Consider the following 17,417-nt stretch of genomic DNA (forward strand, 5'->3'; position numbering starts at 1 on the left):
CTAGTGATGCTGCTTTGGACGTCAGCTGCCTATGTAGGCATCAGACATCAAGGGAACTCACTGCATTTTGGAACTGAGCCGGAGTGTATGGCGATACACACATAAATATATAAAAGTAAACAAAGGAATCCTCACATAAATAACAAACTAACTGCAATGAACTATTAGCACATAGTCATCTTTACCTTCTTTCTTCTACCCTAATACGCAAACAGCAGGTGAAAGCCTGGAGCAGACTCCCAAATTTCGCATATTTCCATACTGATGCTTGCTAGTTGGTCCTCCTATAGGAATAATGAAGCACATTTGCAACATTGCACAGTAGAGACAAATGATGTGATTTTAATGTCAAACATTAATGGCTAAAACAAATTCCAGATAAATTGAAAGAAAGATACAGCGAAAAATACAGTACAATTCATCTGAAATGACAAATAAATACAGGAAATACATTTCTTATTAGTACGACTGACTACAGTTACTATCATGCTGTCAGATTTGATTAGTAAAGGTAAGAGTGGACATGGATATTTTCTTGTTCAAAGCAGTCCTGCTGGTTTAACTAAACACATGCGAGGTCTTTGCTGACCTTAGAGGAACAGCGTGAGAAGCTACTAATCCTGGATGAAGGGGGACTGAGAGACGGGCGTGTGACCTTTGGGCTGTGTGTAGTGTGTGATTCTGCACCGTGTGCTAAATGGTACTGCTCCGGGGGCCTTGCCTTGTGTACGGCTCACACACACACACACACATACATATACCTGATGGATAGGATTTTCCAGTACCTTTTGGCTCTCATGCCCTTTTCCCATCTACAAAACGCCCCAAAACTAAACATTAAACAGCAGGTTATGACATAGGTTGATGTTCGTCTTCCTGTTCTTCATCCATCTGATGTTCTCATCATGGTCCTTGTGTCCACACATCCGTGCCGGGTTTCTCTCTGGGTCAGTAAGCTTTAAAAGTAATGGACGCAGCATAAATATAAGGAGAGAGAGGGTAGACACGGTCCCGCTCCGCTCGAGAGCAGCGAGGAGAGGCCCCCTGTCACTGCCCACCAGGAATGATTCATGTGAACAATTTGTCCTAATTACTCCAGCCCAACACTTTTGTCACTATTAATCTTACACACACGCTCATACACACTCACACATGCACGCATAGGGCCAGTCAGTGGAGATCAGTGCCCTCGCAAATTGAAATAGATGGCCAAGACGATGGTGAGGAGGATGATGGCTCCCAGGATGAAGACCAGGACACGATTCTGAATGATCCTGTGGGTGAGGAGAGGGAGAGATGGAGAGAAAGAGAAGACAAGAGAAAGAGATTTTATGTTAAGGACATTAATTGAGACAGTAGTAAAAACTACGATTTAACATCTTCACACAAAATAACATGCATGTGATCGAGTACATGCCTCGCATCAAAAATGAAAAAAAAATGTTTCTGACTGAACTCGATAAACAGATTTCACTTCAGTCAGATCTGTAAAAAAAAACCTAAAAAACATACTATTGTGCAAACCATGTCACAACGGCATGACAACTTTGCCTTTTTCCTCACCATCTGTCTGCAGACACGCTCAGAGCATTTATTTCTCTCTAAAAAGTAAAAAGAGTAGCTTGTGGCATTCCTCCAGCTAATAAAATTCACATATTTACTGAAGGAATTCTCCATAAAACTCACTTTCCTATTATCACATGACCAAACAAAAAAGGCAATCCGTGCCTGCAAGACTCCATAGATTCACTCAGTAATTTACAAAGTTCTACAAATCAGTAGCATATTTATTTATTAAACATATTATGCCCAATTTAATTGTGATTTCAAGTAAAATTCACAATAACAGAAAAAGAGTAACAACAAAAATACCGTAAAAACAGTAACATTGTGAAATATTATTGCAATTTAAAATAACGGTTTTCTATTTTGATATACTTTAAAATGTAGTTTCTTCCTGTGATGCCAAAGCTGAATTTTCAGCAGCATTACTCCAGTCTTCAGTGTCACATGATCCTTCAGAAATCATTATAAAATGCTGATCTGCTGCTCAAGAAACATTTCATACACTTTACCATCCATATCATATCATACACCAGAATTTTCCCCCAAAACAGAAAATGCTGAAAAATGTCTGTCTGGTCAGAACTAAGAAAAACAAACTGTTTGAAAAGTGACAAAGTGGGTGTGTGGATGAGTACAGTGAGGGTGAGAGCAGGAGTTGAGACCCTGGGATGATCTCTCGGGGTGAGTTTTTGTCTCCAGTGTCATTCCTGATAAATGACAGAATTATCCCATGTGCTGACATGTGGAGAGAGCAGGACCACTGTCCACTCCTATAAGCAGGAGATGAATAACTCACACACACCCATTCATCACCACTGCAGCCGAGCAGCACTCTTCCCCATCCAAACACACACACACACACACACACACACACACACACACACACACACACACACACACACACACACACACACACACACACACACACACAGTAAAGAAAGCAAAATAGCATTACAATCCACACCTCAATGCTGCTGCACAAAACTGACTAGTATTCATATGTTTATCCTCCGATATGTTTATTTTGTTACGATAAACCATCAGAGGCTTTTTTCACTGCACTGACGAAAGGTGAGCTCTGATTGGATGCTAGGCTGGCATAATTCATAATTGGGAGTGCATGCTTGACGGAGGACATTAATCAGAGCATGTTTAGCAAGGCCAGATCTCCCACATGTCTCTTTAAGTAACATTCATTATTTACACTGGCTACACACACACGTTAGGTTTTGGTATCTTAGTGGGGAATTTCCATAGACATTATGTTTTTTATACAGTACAAACTGTATATTCTATCCCCTAACCCTATCCCTAAACCCACACCCACCCACACCCACAAACAAACACACACACAAACACACACACAAACACAAACAAACAAACTCCAAGCAAGAGGACAGACTGTTCATGATGTTCAGAGATGTGCTGGTGCCTAGAGGGACAGGAAACAGCCGTGGGAGAGGGACGAATGGGAATTCTTGGGTCTGTTTAAAGAATGTGTGTTAAAAGATGGTAGGGCTGATTCTGTGCTCAGTGCTACTGGAGGTAAGCTTATGTCAAGATCATGTGACCCTTACGTATTTTCCAATTCCTGTTAATCAATATAAAGATAAAGTACACTATTCAGAAGTTTCAGGACAGTACATTTAAAAAAATTAAATAATAATAATGCTTTCAGCAAGGAAACATTAAATTGATCAAAAGTGACTACAAAGACATTTGTTAATGCTACAAAATATTTCAATTTCAAATAAATGCTGTTCTTTTGAACTTCTATTCATCAAAGAATCCGGAAATAAATGTGCCATGGTTTCCACAAAAATATTAAGCAGCATTACTGCTTTTAACATAGATGATAATAAGAAATGTTTCTTGAACAGCAAATCAGCATATTAAAATGATTACTGAAGGACCATGTGACACTGAAGACTGGAGTAATGCTGCTGAAAATTCAGCTTTGGCATCACAGGAAAAACTACATTTTAAAGTATATCAAAATAGAAAACCGTTATTTTAAATTGCATTAATAGTTCACAATGTTACTGTTTTTACGGTATTTTTGTTGTTGTTACTCTTTTTCTGTTATTGTGATACTTTCTGTTATTATTATACTTGAAATCACAAGTAATGAAGTAATGATGCTAAAAATTAAGCTTTGCCATCACAGGAATAAACTACATATTAAAATATAAAAAGTTATTTTGATCCAACAAATTGAGCCTTGGTGAGCATTAAATACTTCTTCCAAAAACATTAAAAAGACTACAAACTTTGTATATAAACTGATGAACATTACTGTCTTTTGACATATTGTTACCATGAAATGAATTTATAAAATCAATAAGCCAATTGAAGCTGTTCTGCACAATGATTCTACCCTGGTAAAAAGGGATTAGGCAGGATCGTCATTTACTGTGTATTTTAACACACAACCTCTAGAAAATTCATGGACTCATAAATCAATTTCTACTAACCTTAATTTTCTGACCAAAACCCCAGCTGTATATTTTTGACTGAAGTGCAAGAGATTAAATACAGTGTGTGTGTGTGTGTGAGTGGATCAGGGGCCAGGCTGAGCTGTTAGCAGTAATGTAGATTAATCTGCCTTTGGTAAGGCTGCTCTGACAGGCCCTTGAGGGTGGGCGGAGAGGCCCCGGGCAGCCCCACATCCAGAGCGAGTGAGTGAGTGGCCCAGTCATCACAGAGAGCAGCCACGCTTCCTTCACTTCAACAACACCAGGCCTAAAAACACTCTGAAAAAAGCACTGGAAAGTGCACAAATCTATTCACTGAGTACCGTTGTAATTTGAGGAACATGTTTGGGGAAGTAATTCATCCTGTCATGTACGAGAGCTCAAATACTCACTGATGGAGGGGAACTTTTGTCTGTTAACTTTAAAATCTTGCCTTATGGCAGTCCCTTTCAACTTCAACTAAATATAACCACGAATGGATCTCAAAGAACAGAAGAACCGAAACACTACTTGTACACCTTTTGCACCTCTCTCAGAACCAGTCTGCATACTTGAGAGCCAAATGATGATGTAACTGACTGTTACTAAATAATCTGTCCACAAACAAACATGCCACAATACTGTCTGTGTTTCCTTGATCTTAGTTTTGAGAACACATTTTTGACATTCAAAGGAATTTAATTGTAATCATGTACTATGAATAAATATACAGTATAATGAATATATATATATATATATATATATATATATATATATATATATATATATATATATATATAAAATATCTCTTTTTTTCCCCCCTCATTATACAGTATATTTAAATAACTTGAGTACTGGACTAATGATGCAAAAAAATTATTCAGCTTTGCCATCACAGGAATAAATTACATTTTCAAATAAATTAAAATAGAAAACAGCTATTTTAAATTAATAATATTTCATAATATTATTGTTTTTATTGTATTGTTATTGTATCAGATTGAAAGGTGATTCTCACAAAACTGTATTTTCTGCTCGCTTTTTTCAAGGTAAATTTAGGTGTCTTTCCAAAAAAAGACACTTGGAGACTCCAAAATGACACCAAATAACCAAGTGATATAAGGAATCCATATAATTCATAAATGTATGCACACCAAAGCACCCATGAAAAAACAAACAAACAAAAAAAAAGAAACCTTCACAGTGTATAGTATGTGTTCAGTGCAACAGAAGTCAAGTTGCGATACCGAACAGGACCACATGGAGATGGCAAAAAAAAAAAAAAAACTACAGTACACGGATTCATTCAGAAATACTAAACACAGCAACATGACACATGGCACATGACAAATCAAAACATTATCCTGAATGTGTGTGGAAACAATGTGAATGTACTGAAATATGTCTGTGCATAGATCCAGTGTGCAATCACTGCATCAAGAGCGCACACATACACAGTTTGTTTGCGCATCAATATAACGGACTCACGCGTGCTTACTGTACGTCACTGCAATCGTCTTTACCATGATTACAATCCTCATCCATCAAAACTTAACAAGCAAGATGCTGGTTTGCTTTATCCAGTCGAGAAACGTAGTTTGCGTATCATCTGGCCATCGAGCTGTTTTACAGCGAAACATGCACTTAAGTGAATAATTCACTGAAAATTATGGACTGCAAACATAGAAGTATAAAAAAAAATTCTAAAGAATATGCATTTCCGCCCAGGGTTACAGGTGCTTGAGCCATTGTATATGCTCAGTGTGATAAACTCCAGACATATATATTATAATATAAAAAACTATTATTTAACATTTTTGCAGCACATTTAACGGGTTGGAGTGATATTTTTCCTCCCTCAAATCTGGAAACGGACCAGATTGGAAACTACAACTGGAAAAGGAGCATTGGATACTTCTGTGACTAATCTATGGTTCCTCTACCTCCAGTCTCACCTGGGATGAATCACATTAAGGGGAGGACAGAGACAGAGAGAGCAGAAGAAAAGGTTATATCTGTTGCCTGTTTGATGGAGGTTCTATCCCATGCTGAACCATGTCTGGACAGAACAGAGCAGGACCCATCAAACCGCATCCATCCTCTCTGTCAAACACATGACAGAGGGCTGGAGGAGACCTGTTCATGTTGTCACAGCTCATAGCTCAGGGTAAACCTTCTTTTACATGTTCACTTTTTCTGTCTCTGTCTAGCTTAGGTCGGAAAAAGAACCAGGGGCTCAATAATGCACATGTAAAATCAAATAAATAAAGGTTTCTTCAATGTAGCTTATAAAGTAAAAATCATAACATTAAAACTTCACTGACTCACAACCATGCTCAACTAATATTAAATATTAAACACTTCAAGTACTCACACTTGTTAAATTGTTAGCATGATCTCATGTACCAATAGAGATTTATTATGTCTTGTTGGGCCAGAGATAAGACTCTACGCAGTTCAATTCCCATGCTGGAATAAATGAATTTATGTTTTTTAATGAACCAAGTCAAACTGTAACTCTGGCAGATCACATTTGGTTTTATTTCACTTGATTAAACTCACTCAGCAAAACCTATTCACACACTACCACTGCGAAATATTACCTAAAAAAGGTAAACACTATAGTAATTTAAGTATATTAACAATCATAAATTAAAGAACACGAACATTTCAATTTGTGATCGGTTAAAAAAAAATTGTTTTTGAAAGAAGTCTCAGCTCACCAAGACTGCATACAGAATTACAGTAGCCTGGGAAAACCCAGACTACTTCCAGCGAATTTTAATTCTCTCTCCAGGATAGTCTGGAGAAGAGCCCATTCAAACTCATTTCTGTGCCGCCGAAATCGCGGCACCAATCAGAAACGTTTGGGGAGGGATTTACATGATGACGACAGCGCAGCGACGCTGAAGGAGATTTCATTACAAAGATGGATGCCGCCGTGGAACATCACTCGTTCGAATCATAGACAGTATATAAACGAATCAGTTATCGCGTCTGTTTTGAGCGATTTAAACTTACCGTTTTCGTTAAAACCGGAGCAAAGAACAACACTCGAAGCATACGTCATCTCCTTCATCGATCTGATTGGTTTTATGACTATCCAATTGCGCCCAGAGGAATTTGAGCTACGTCGGTTGGTGACGCCCCTTTGGAAATGATTTGTCTACATAGCTTCCCCAGACCATTCACTCAGTTTCAACTGAGAAGGGTCTGGTTTTAACCAGGCTAGAATTACAGTATAACAAAAAATACAGTATAAACCGTCATATTGTGAAATTCCTACAATTTTCTTTTTTTAATATATTTCAAAATGTATTTTTTTATGTCACGCTGAAGCTGAATTTTCAGCAGCCAATACTCCAGTCTTCAGTGTCACATGATCCTTCAGAAATCAGTCTAATATGCTAATAATTTGGTGCTCAATAAATATTTCTTATTATTTTAATGTAAATTGCTTAATATTTTTGTGGAAACCTTGATACATTTTTTCAGGATTCTTTGATGAATAGATCATTAAAAAGAACAGCATTTACAGAAGTAGTTTTTTTTGTAACAATGTAAAAGTGTTTACTATCACTTTTGATTAATTTAAAGCATGCTTGCTGAATAAAAATATTATGATATTATTTTCTTTAAAAAAAACTACTTTTGAACAGTAGCGTATAACTTTACATGTATAATGTGAAGACAAGGATCCACAGCGTCCGTCCCAAATACAGTACTTATTTAATAAATACAGAATGCAGACATTTATTTTATTACTATAAAAAATCTGTAAATTAAAAGTTTTTCCTGTTTAAGAATAATAAAAAAGTTGGATAAAAGTCACGTTATGTCAGCAATAATCAACAGATCCACCCCCCCCACATTTAATTTTTTTTTAAATTATTTATTTAAATTTGATAAAAGATGATCAAACCACCATGTTTTTGTTTTTATGGTGGTGTCTGGAACCCTCAAACCCCTCTTCAATTGAAGACCTTTCAGTTGAGAATCTCTGTCTTAAGCAAACTGTGACTTTCTCAGTGTGAAGCTCACAGGCTGAACACTATACGTAAGCAGGCACTGCCAAAATAACTCCTTCCAAAACCAGCAGACAAAATTAAACTGAGTCAATTGGGTTAAAAACATAAGTCTAACCTCAGAAGCACAACGCCAAAGAATGAACGACTGTGTGTGTATGTGTGTGAGAGAGAGAGAGAGAGAGAGAGAGAGGGAGAGGGAGAGAGAGAGAGAGAGAGAGAGAGAGAGAGAGAGAGAGAGAGAGAGAGAGAGAGAGAGAGAGAGAGAGAGACAGAGAGAGAGACAGAGAGAGAGCGAGTTCAAGCTACGAAAAGCCCATTTATCAGTGGAGGTGGTAGAGGAGACAGAGACAGATGAAAATAATGAGGAGTTTTCTGTCAGGAAAGATTTACAAAATCGTACCCGCGTTATTAAAATTTAAAACCTTTTTCCCCTTCTTTCCCACTATTTTTTTTTCTCTCTCGTACACTCTCAGTTCCCCTTATTAGTAGCCCTAATGAGGGCAGTGGTACACCTCTACGCCTGTGTGTGTGGGGGGAGGTGGGTGATGGAAGTTTACCCCATTTGAACACCACCACCACCCAAGCACCACACACACAAACACACACATATATTCATAAACACACACACCCTTTCACAATCATCCCAAAACAAAACATCCCCCAGCAAACTCTCATAACAACACAAACTGAAAACAAACACATATACAGTCTAAAACCTGCATTTTTGTCATTTAAACCTCTTAATAAACAGCAAGTTTTAGAAGTCTGAAACAATTAAAACAGTACAACGTAATATGAAATAAAAATACTACATATTCTAGTCACTAATCATGTAAGCAAATCTGAGTGTTCATTTACTTTTGAAGCCGATAAAAGGAATCGCTGACTGTGAGTGGTCTGTATTTTCTTTTTTATTTCTTTTTTTAACCACATCATGTATTGTACTGCACTGGAGCAAGACAGAAGCAAAAGGAATTGAAAGTGGGAGGAGAGTCAGCAGGATCAATGTGTTCACTAATGGTCTGACTGATGGACATGATTCTCTACGTGTGTTGGTACGGTGAGGAAGGCCTGTGGAACTGATCCTGTGTTAAGAGTGTGTGATCACACTCTAACAAAGATAAATGTTTTAGCAGGGCTTCTCAGCTGCCTTACTGTACATGTCAAAGCGGCCTTTAAACCACCTTACCTGTCAATAGCTCAGAGCTTTAGATGTAATAAAGACAGGCAATAGCGTTCTTTTGTAGTCGCTTTCGGAGTGACGTAGAGAGTCAGCATTAGCAACTGTGATGGAGCTAGCAGCTGTCAGTGAGAACTGGACTGAAGGGTGATTTTGAGATTTATGACAATGGTACAATTATGTTCTGACAAATTAAATTCATTTGCCAAAATGTTCCCATCTTAACATTGAGACATTGGCCAATAACTGTACTCACAACCTGGCAAGTTTTCCAATAATCTTATTCATTTTTTTTAGTAAATAGTGTAAAAGTTAAGTTACAAAACATACCGGACACAACTGTTCTCTAAACATCAGCACTGGCTATTGACAACCTATTTGAAAAATGTCATGTTCAGGATATGGGAAAAGCACGAACAGGAGGGACTTTACAAGACTTTTAAGGCTTAATCAAACACACACACGCATACAAGAACGCCAGGAAAAAAAAACGGCATTTAATTGCATGTAATTGACTTAAAAAGTCCCCAGCACTGTGTAATTTCCAAAAGAAAAACAGTAGTTTGCCCTCCAGAGCATTCTGAAACGCATATACACACCCACACACACCATGGCTACTTTAACAGGGCTGAAGTGTATAATAGAGCCGTTAAATAGGGTTTTATTAGCGTGATTATGGGGTGGTGGAGCTTGCTACAGTACTCTTATCATCTGGAGCTGGACTCAGGAGCCGCTCCAATCAGTGAGGTCTGACTGTCCTATCACGCACCGTTGTGTAGATTCAGGAAGAATATCACTGAACTTTGGTTAGCACAGATGAATCTTGAGATGTTGCCAGTGCTGCGACTGTGAATGCCTCCTAATGATTTCACTCCATATCCCTCTTTCTCGCTGTCGTCGTGTCTATCATCAGAACGACATGCCGCCTGTGCAACCCACTCATGGAGAAGTCTGCTTCTTAACATGGATCAACAAACTAAGACGAGTGTAAAAGGTTATAAAGGGAATTGCTGAAGAGAGAGCACCAACACACAGGCATGAATATTGTACACATACACACAGGCTGAGACTGGCAAATCACACGGCCCCGTTCAACTCGTATCGCTCCAACTCTGAAAGACAAACGAGCTCCTGCACATTTGGAGCAGCCCATGTGTCGGGAAGCTGTCTTTATGAGCTACACACACACACACATACATAACGAACACTTCTACGCCACACACTCATGTATTTTTTATTGCCCAGCTAACAATCTGACTAGAAACCTAGACTGGGATTTTAGACCCCTACAGGAGGAAAGAGATGGAGAGTGAGACTAGGAGAGAGGGAGTAAAACAGAAGATGAGTTCAGAATCAGGTGCTATTTAAAAAGGTTGAGACCGAGAAACGGAGAAACACTTTGTTGGCACTACTTCCTGTAACCTCTTTTGCTCGCAAAAGATTCCAGCAGCTGTAGCCTGCTGTCGTGGAGTGTCCAAGCGAGATTCCCTGCTCCCTCTAATTTTCCAGTAGCCCGGGATCTAACTGGCACTCTGCCAACTTAGTAGCACTCTCTTGATTTCTGTTTGAATAGCTGCCTATATGTAAACAGTACTTTAAGGCATTGTATACCTCAATATGGACTACCTCATTTCAAACTCACAAAATAAAAATGTATAGAAAAAAAAAATATATATATATATAGTCAGAATTCTTGGCACCCTTGGTAAATCCCTTTGATCTTTTATTAAAAAATTTACAAACTCTACTACTATTACTATGATTGTCTTAAATTGCCTCCATCTACTGTATACCTATATCACTAAAATATCCCATTACTTACCAATGTACCTGCATACACCACTATATCAATATATAGCTGTTTTCTCTCTCTTTGTTTTTGTTTTGTTTTTCTCTCTCCGGTATGTATATGTGTGTCATTGATTTCTTGCCTTGTATAAGCTACTGTTTTGTTCATTTGCAAAAAAAAAAAAAAAAAAAAAAAATTGAACCTTTTATTGAAGTAAAAAAATTGAAAATAGGGAAAAAATGTGTTAAATGTTATATTATATAATTTAAAATATATAAAAAATACAAAACAGTTATTTTGAAATTACATTTCATAATATTACTGGTTTCCTGTATTTTTTATTAAATGAATGCAGCCTTATATTTGTGTTTTCATTTTTACGATTATTACAATACTGTATTATAACTTACCAACATGTTATTGTCAAACTCCACTGAAATTGTCAAGACTTCGTCAAGACTTCGTTATATAGCTGCCTATATAGTGTCTGCCTAAGAAGTCTAGGTAGGCAGCTCACTAGGTTTTGGACCAGAATTTCTTTCTTCTCCAGCTCTTTCATTCTGGCTTTTTTTTTTTTTTTTACTTTATCTCACCACTTTCTCTTATTCTATAAAACTCTGGAATCTCTCAATTTCATCATTCCTCACTTATTTATGGCTTTCCTTTTCTTTTTCTCTATCTCTGGTTAGAAGGAGGGTGTTGATGTCAAAACGAGGTAGCGGATTAGTGTATATCTCAGGAACTTTCTCAAGGAGGGCATGCCTGTGCTTCACCACAGCCAATAACAAGGCAGTAAATATTATGTCTGAGTCTATGTCATGGGTAAATGTGCTGAGGTAGCAGTCAGCGTACCACTACTAATCCTGATTTCCCAGCACCCAATGCAGGAAACTTCAGAGAAAACAGAAACCCTCACTTGGCTGCTCAAAGTTCTCCCAGAACCATTGCACAGGTGTGCCTATTTGAAATAACTGGGAATTTTGAGGTTGTGATAGATATACTGTATAAGCATATCATTAAAAAAAAAATTCTTTAGGCTGTCGGGACCTAACCTTTTCGTGAACTCAGCACAGGACACGCCACTGGTGAGGTTCAATGGACCAAACCACAAGCAAACAAGGTTTCAACAGGCTATAGATTGTATCTGTACTTGGAGACATATCACTAATTCCTGCTTTTGAAGACTTCCAGTCTTTGACATCCTAACTGCACATTACTCTGTAATTTTTCTAGCTAGTCACTAAAATGTAAGTCTTTTTAGAGGCGCTTACAGAAACATAAGATAAAGATGCCCAGGTAAAGCAGCACTGTCTTTAACTCCTGACGTCCTCCTTTAACTCCCTATGCTCTGACCAACAGTACAAGGCTGAGCAGGATATTGAGACTTACTCGCAGTGTAATACGATCCCTCAGCAGCGCTCCAGGTTGACTGTGAATACAACGGCATTTATAAAAGCGAGATAAATTACTTTCACACAATTTGGGCGCGCTGCTAAGATTTCCGACAGAAAAGGTGGCTGCATTCCTTGAGGGAAGCAGCTGGGGATTGTATTTCCAGGCTTGTTGAAAGGGTGTAACACTAACCATGGAACCATGGGCCTCCAAAACTATGATGCTCATAAATTTTTATTGTTTGTTCAGTATTGAAATCTCATTAGAACTCATAAATCAGTGGTCTGTGTTGGCTGATGACTTTCATGGAGAGCAGAGGAAAAAGGAAACGAAAGAAAGGTTGAAGTTCTGGACGCTCTGTGTTAGGCGGGTCTGACCCGAGGCCATAGTTTGTAACATCTCAGTGTTGTGTTACACTAACAACATCTAGTTATGAAGAGACAGACAAATAGAGCAAATTTCTAGAAGAAAGATGTGAGGCTACACAATTTAATATCATTTTATGGACCAAAAGTTTCTGGCATTACTCAAAGTAAATTCCATAAAACACTCCAAGTTGTTACTGTTTTCCCCCCTAAAAGTCTAGAGACATGCTCTTTCCTTTTAATAACAAGCAACTTTACATAACATCATGCCGACATGTTTAGTTTAGCTAGAAGCCAAAGTAATAATCTCCACTCCCTCTAGTACATCCATTCACCCTGTGTTATTCTCTACAAGACCAGTGATACACATACCGCAGCAAAGCGATCATTTACAGCACGGATGTAATAAACAAATATTTATTTTATGGCCGACAAAGTTAACATGTAAATGTGATAAATGATATACGTTTAAATATGTTAACACCCTTTTTTTTAATATGACATCCCAACTGTTCTATTTGATTCCCAAAAACTAATTGGAAGCTGACCACACACACAAAGTCCCTAGTGAAGCACTTGTTTATCCGCAAATGATGGAGAACTGATGAAAACACATTAGGGCTCAAATATTAAGATGGCCCTCTGGCCCAATGTCACTAAGAAAAGTTTTGAAAAGTCTCACTCAGATTATGGTCACGCAGATTCACTGATATTGAAACAACAGAAAGCTGTTTAATTTGAAAGTGCTTCTGTATGAGCTGTGCTGCAAATATTGCTTTACTATTGACAAAAGACTCTGGACCTTTTTTTGCTTGCGATATTTCACCAATGTGACAGCACCTTAATAAATAAAGTTTTTTTTTTCAATCTATAGAATCTTTTTTTTATGCGAATGAGACGAGTACAGAGTGCTGTTGAAACTGGTGTTGAGTGTCATCCACACAAACCAGCAAACATAATTACATGTAGGCCTATTAATTGGTTATCTATACAAATATCTGTTAACTATAAAAAATAAAAAATACGTTTGAAACGGAAAAAATTCTAATTTAAAACTAGACATTTCTGAAAATATATTGTGATACAAACTCAAGTTCAAAAAAATCTTGCTCGCTGCTTCAGCCTTGATCTCAAATTTCTACTGATTTGATACTGAGAATCAGTTTCAATACGAAGCCTGACAAAGGCCTATGGCTAAAATTCACACTAACAGGAAATCTGTACCATGTAAAAGACATAACCACGGCACTACATGTCTTCAGAGAAGAGCGGACAGACCATCATATGTGTGGCCAAAGATTGAGTGGAACTTGAAAAGACAAGGATAGGTTGAGGGGATATAGAGATGGTTATGCTTTTGAGAGGGAGCCTTTCAAATTCCTATCCAGAGGATAAAAGCTCTCAGAAAACAGCACTTAATCAGCTCAATGCTTCAGCTGTCCTTGCCATGTTGTGTCAAGGGAGTCACAGAGAGGAGCATCGAGTGTCCAAGATGATTCTGAAACGAAAACGGGGAGAGCGAGGGAGAGTGAGGAGTAGACCTTTCCAGCACCTTCTCAAATAAACACAAACTTCAGCCTTGAAGCTGTTGTTGTGTTCCACTTCTATCCTCAGGTGATTCTGGCTGCAAGAGGATGAGGTTGCACTAATGGAAATATAGGAAAAATAATATTAATAAGAAAAGCAAAGCCCAGGGCCATGACTTATGCCGCTGCAAGGTCGACCCAAAAGACAAATGGAGGGAGGTCTGACATTTGGAGATTGCGATGGATCGAAACATTAAAGATAAATAACATTTTTACATTTTCTGAATAAAATGAGAGTGGTGCCATAATGCTATATAGGTTGCCATAGTGTTGCTATGAAGTTGTGGGCATTAGAATGTTACTATTGAGTTTTGGGTGGTTAGTTCAAGACTGGTCCTGACTTTTTAAAGTCAGTTAAATAAAAAGGTAGATCAGTTAATAAGAAAAGTTGAATCAGAAAAGTACTGTAAGACTGATTATCCCTTGAAAAATGTCTAGTTGGTCAAATTAGTTCTTAAGAATTAAAATAGTGGTTAAGTTTATGCAACTGGCCACAGCAGGTCTGTACGCAATTTTAGGTGCTAGTTATGGTCTATAGGATTTTCCAGGAGGAAATTTTGAAGACTTCCTGGGAAGTTCATAATTATGATGTCAGGAGCTTTCAAATCACTTTGGCTAAAGCGAAATGGCAAATACTTTTTCTACAAAAATAAATAAACAAATAAAGCACTTTATTTTTGTAACTCTACTTCTACAAACTGATGAATAAAGAATGCACATAATTTCAACCAATTTATGAATAAATAAATAAACAATTTATTATGTTCTATCATAATTGTACAATTATATTGTATCTTGTACTGAAATGTAAATGTTATGGTAAATAAAATAAAATAGTATTTTCATACATTTCAACAAATTTACAGTCAACTACAGATCCACTTTCATCCATCCTGTTTTTTTTCACTGACACAGCAAAGAAAATCCCAAGTTTCCCCCTTATAATTATGGCCTTGTTGTGGCATTAATGTACGTTTAACTGTGCCATCTTTCAAACTTTACTTAAATGCACCATTAGTAATACTGAATGAGCCGCATTGGTTTCATAACTTTTTTAAATCATTTTTATCATTTTATCATTCAGGAGAAGATTTGGTGCATATAGCCTGCATCATCCTCTCTTCTAGAAACTCTATAAAATGTGCAATGCACAGACAAACGTTGAGGTTATAATATTCAGGAACAGTGTTCAAAATAGAATTATAACCACTAAAGTTCGTAAGCTTTAGGACAAACTTCTTCTTCGTGGGCGGGGATTATTTAAATGAGGAACAATATGACTAATGTTCGTTGTAGTCTAAGCGAGCCGTTTGTTGTAGTTCTTGAAAAGTGGATTCTGTTAAACAAAATATCTCCTTTTGGAGTGGACCTTGAGCTTTGTAACCTTGCAGATATTTGTTTTATGCTCAAACAGTAACATCACACACTAAATAAAGTTGAAAAAGTGAAAAAGCATAATAGAACCCATTTAAAAAAAACTTGCTGTTTTTTTGTAGAAAAGGTACAATCGCCATCTTGCTCCGGCTTAAGTGATTTGAGGTCACCTGACACCATAATTGCGAATTCCCAACTCATAATACAAACTCAAGTGGTGATTCTGGAATAAAAAATTCCAGTGGTGAGAATGACTGATCTTTAAACTCAGTCTGCTGTCAAATAAACTGCCCATTTCTACACCGGTTCAACACCAGCTCATGCTGCGGAGAATCTTCCTCACAAGCTCCTGCAGCAGAGCTTCAGAAACCACAGTGTCATCCGACATCTTTCCACTTGACACTACAACAGGGGGTTTAGTCACTTTAAATAATCCATGCCATTCCATTAAAATTGCAGACCCTTCTCTTCCTCTTACAAAACGTGTAGAAGAAACTCATCCCTGGACTGGAGCAGACTACCGGAGAAAGAGAGAGGCAGAGAGAGAGGGAGAGGAAACGAAGGAAGGAGCACCTGGGGATGGACGGAAGGCTCGATGAGAAGGGGGTTCCTGAGTGACACTAATTCACTCATGATGACTTGCCGCTCTCCCCCCGCAGTACTGATTGAAGCGCAGGCCATCGGTTTGGTGCAATAACAGCGCTATTGACTTGTTGCACCGGCTCCATTTGGTTATTGCCCTGGAGGCTCCGATCAATAGACTCAGCACTAAATCTGACTAATCAGGCCCTGCAGCCTCCAAGGGTCAGGCTGAGGAAAACTCCAGAAAATCTATGCCACGAAAGAGGAAAAGAGGTAGAGAGAGAGAGAGACAGAAGAAAACACAGGAGGGGTTGAGAGAGTCCTCTAAGCTCACTGACAGCTGTGTGAATTAATTGACGAGGATTGCTGTTCTGCTATAAAACTCCTGAGCGGGAGATGGAGAGGTGGGCGGCGTGCGCGCTGAGCTGTCAAAGTGCGCCTAGTCTTCCAGTTCCTGTGACCCGACAGGTTACAGGTCAGGGGGCGCCCGTGCTGCCGAGGGACTGCACCGCAAACTAGTGTCAAGGAGGAAATCCATATCTGTGAAAAAATATGGATGTGCTTGAAACTGATTGTACTTCTTATGTAAACGAGAAGCATATTAATCATGTTCACGCAAAAAAGGCAAAGATGAACCCGCTTGTCAATGTTTGTGGTCCCCGCTCTGTGAGCCTGTCTTTTTTTTCTTCTTCTTCTTCTCAGCTTAAGCAAGTCCGCTCTGTGATAGAATGGCTCTCTTTCCATAAACATACAGCCAGCATATCATAGTGGGACACTATGGAAAATTTATAAGGGAATGAAAATCAATAATTTATACCAAAGTCAAGCACTAGGGGTTTTTTTCCCTCCTCCACGGCTGGTTCTGAGTGTGTGTGAGTGTATCCACATAGTGATGGGAAGAAAAGAAGAGCAGAGGTCTGAATCTCAATGCTTTGAGAGAGAGAAAGGGAATGGAGGGCTGTGACAGACAGTCCCCCTTTTCAGCACCTTCTCTCTGAAACAAACACCAACTTCAGCCTTGTTTGTGCAGTTGTTGTTTTTTCACTTCTCTCTCTTTTTTTCTGTCATTTTCTCAGTGCCCTGCTGTCCAGGATCTTTTAGC

General features: G+C 38.2%; 1 protein-coding gene across 4 annotated transcripts in view; it reads right to left on the bottom strand.

The window, feature by feature from the left end:
• Nucleotides 1–314: 314 nt before the first annotated feature.
• The window catches only part of vti1a (vesicle transport through interaction with t-SNAREs 1A), a 134,234-nt gene continuing 117,131 nt past the window's right edge, over nucleotides 315–17,417 (bottom strand). For all 4 annotated transcript variants that reach the window (XM_082151311.1, XM_082151309.1, XM_082151312.1 and 1 more), the window contains one exon: nucleotides 315–1,274. Coding sequence is in view for 2 of the 4 variants with exons in the window: in XM_082151309.1 (XP_082007435.1) it covers nucleotides 1,181–1,274 (94 nt within the window). In the remaining 2 variants the exon portion in view is untranslated. The remainder of the gene's footprint in view (nucleotides 1,275–17,417) is intronic.

The sequence above is a fragment of the Leuciscus leuciscus genome (genome assembly GCF_965113295.1).
Source record: "Leuciscus leuciscus genome assembly, chromosome: 21".
Taxonomy (NCBI): Eukaryota; Metazoa; Chordata; class Actinopteri; order Cypriniformes; family Leuciscidae; genus Leuciscus; species Leuciscus leuciscus.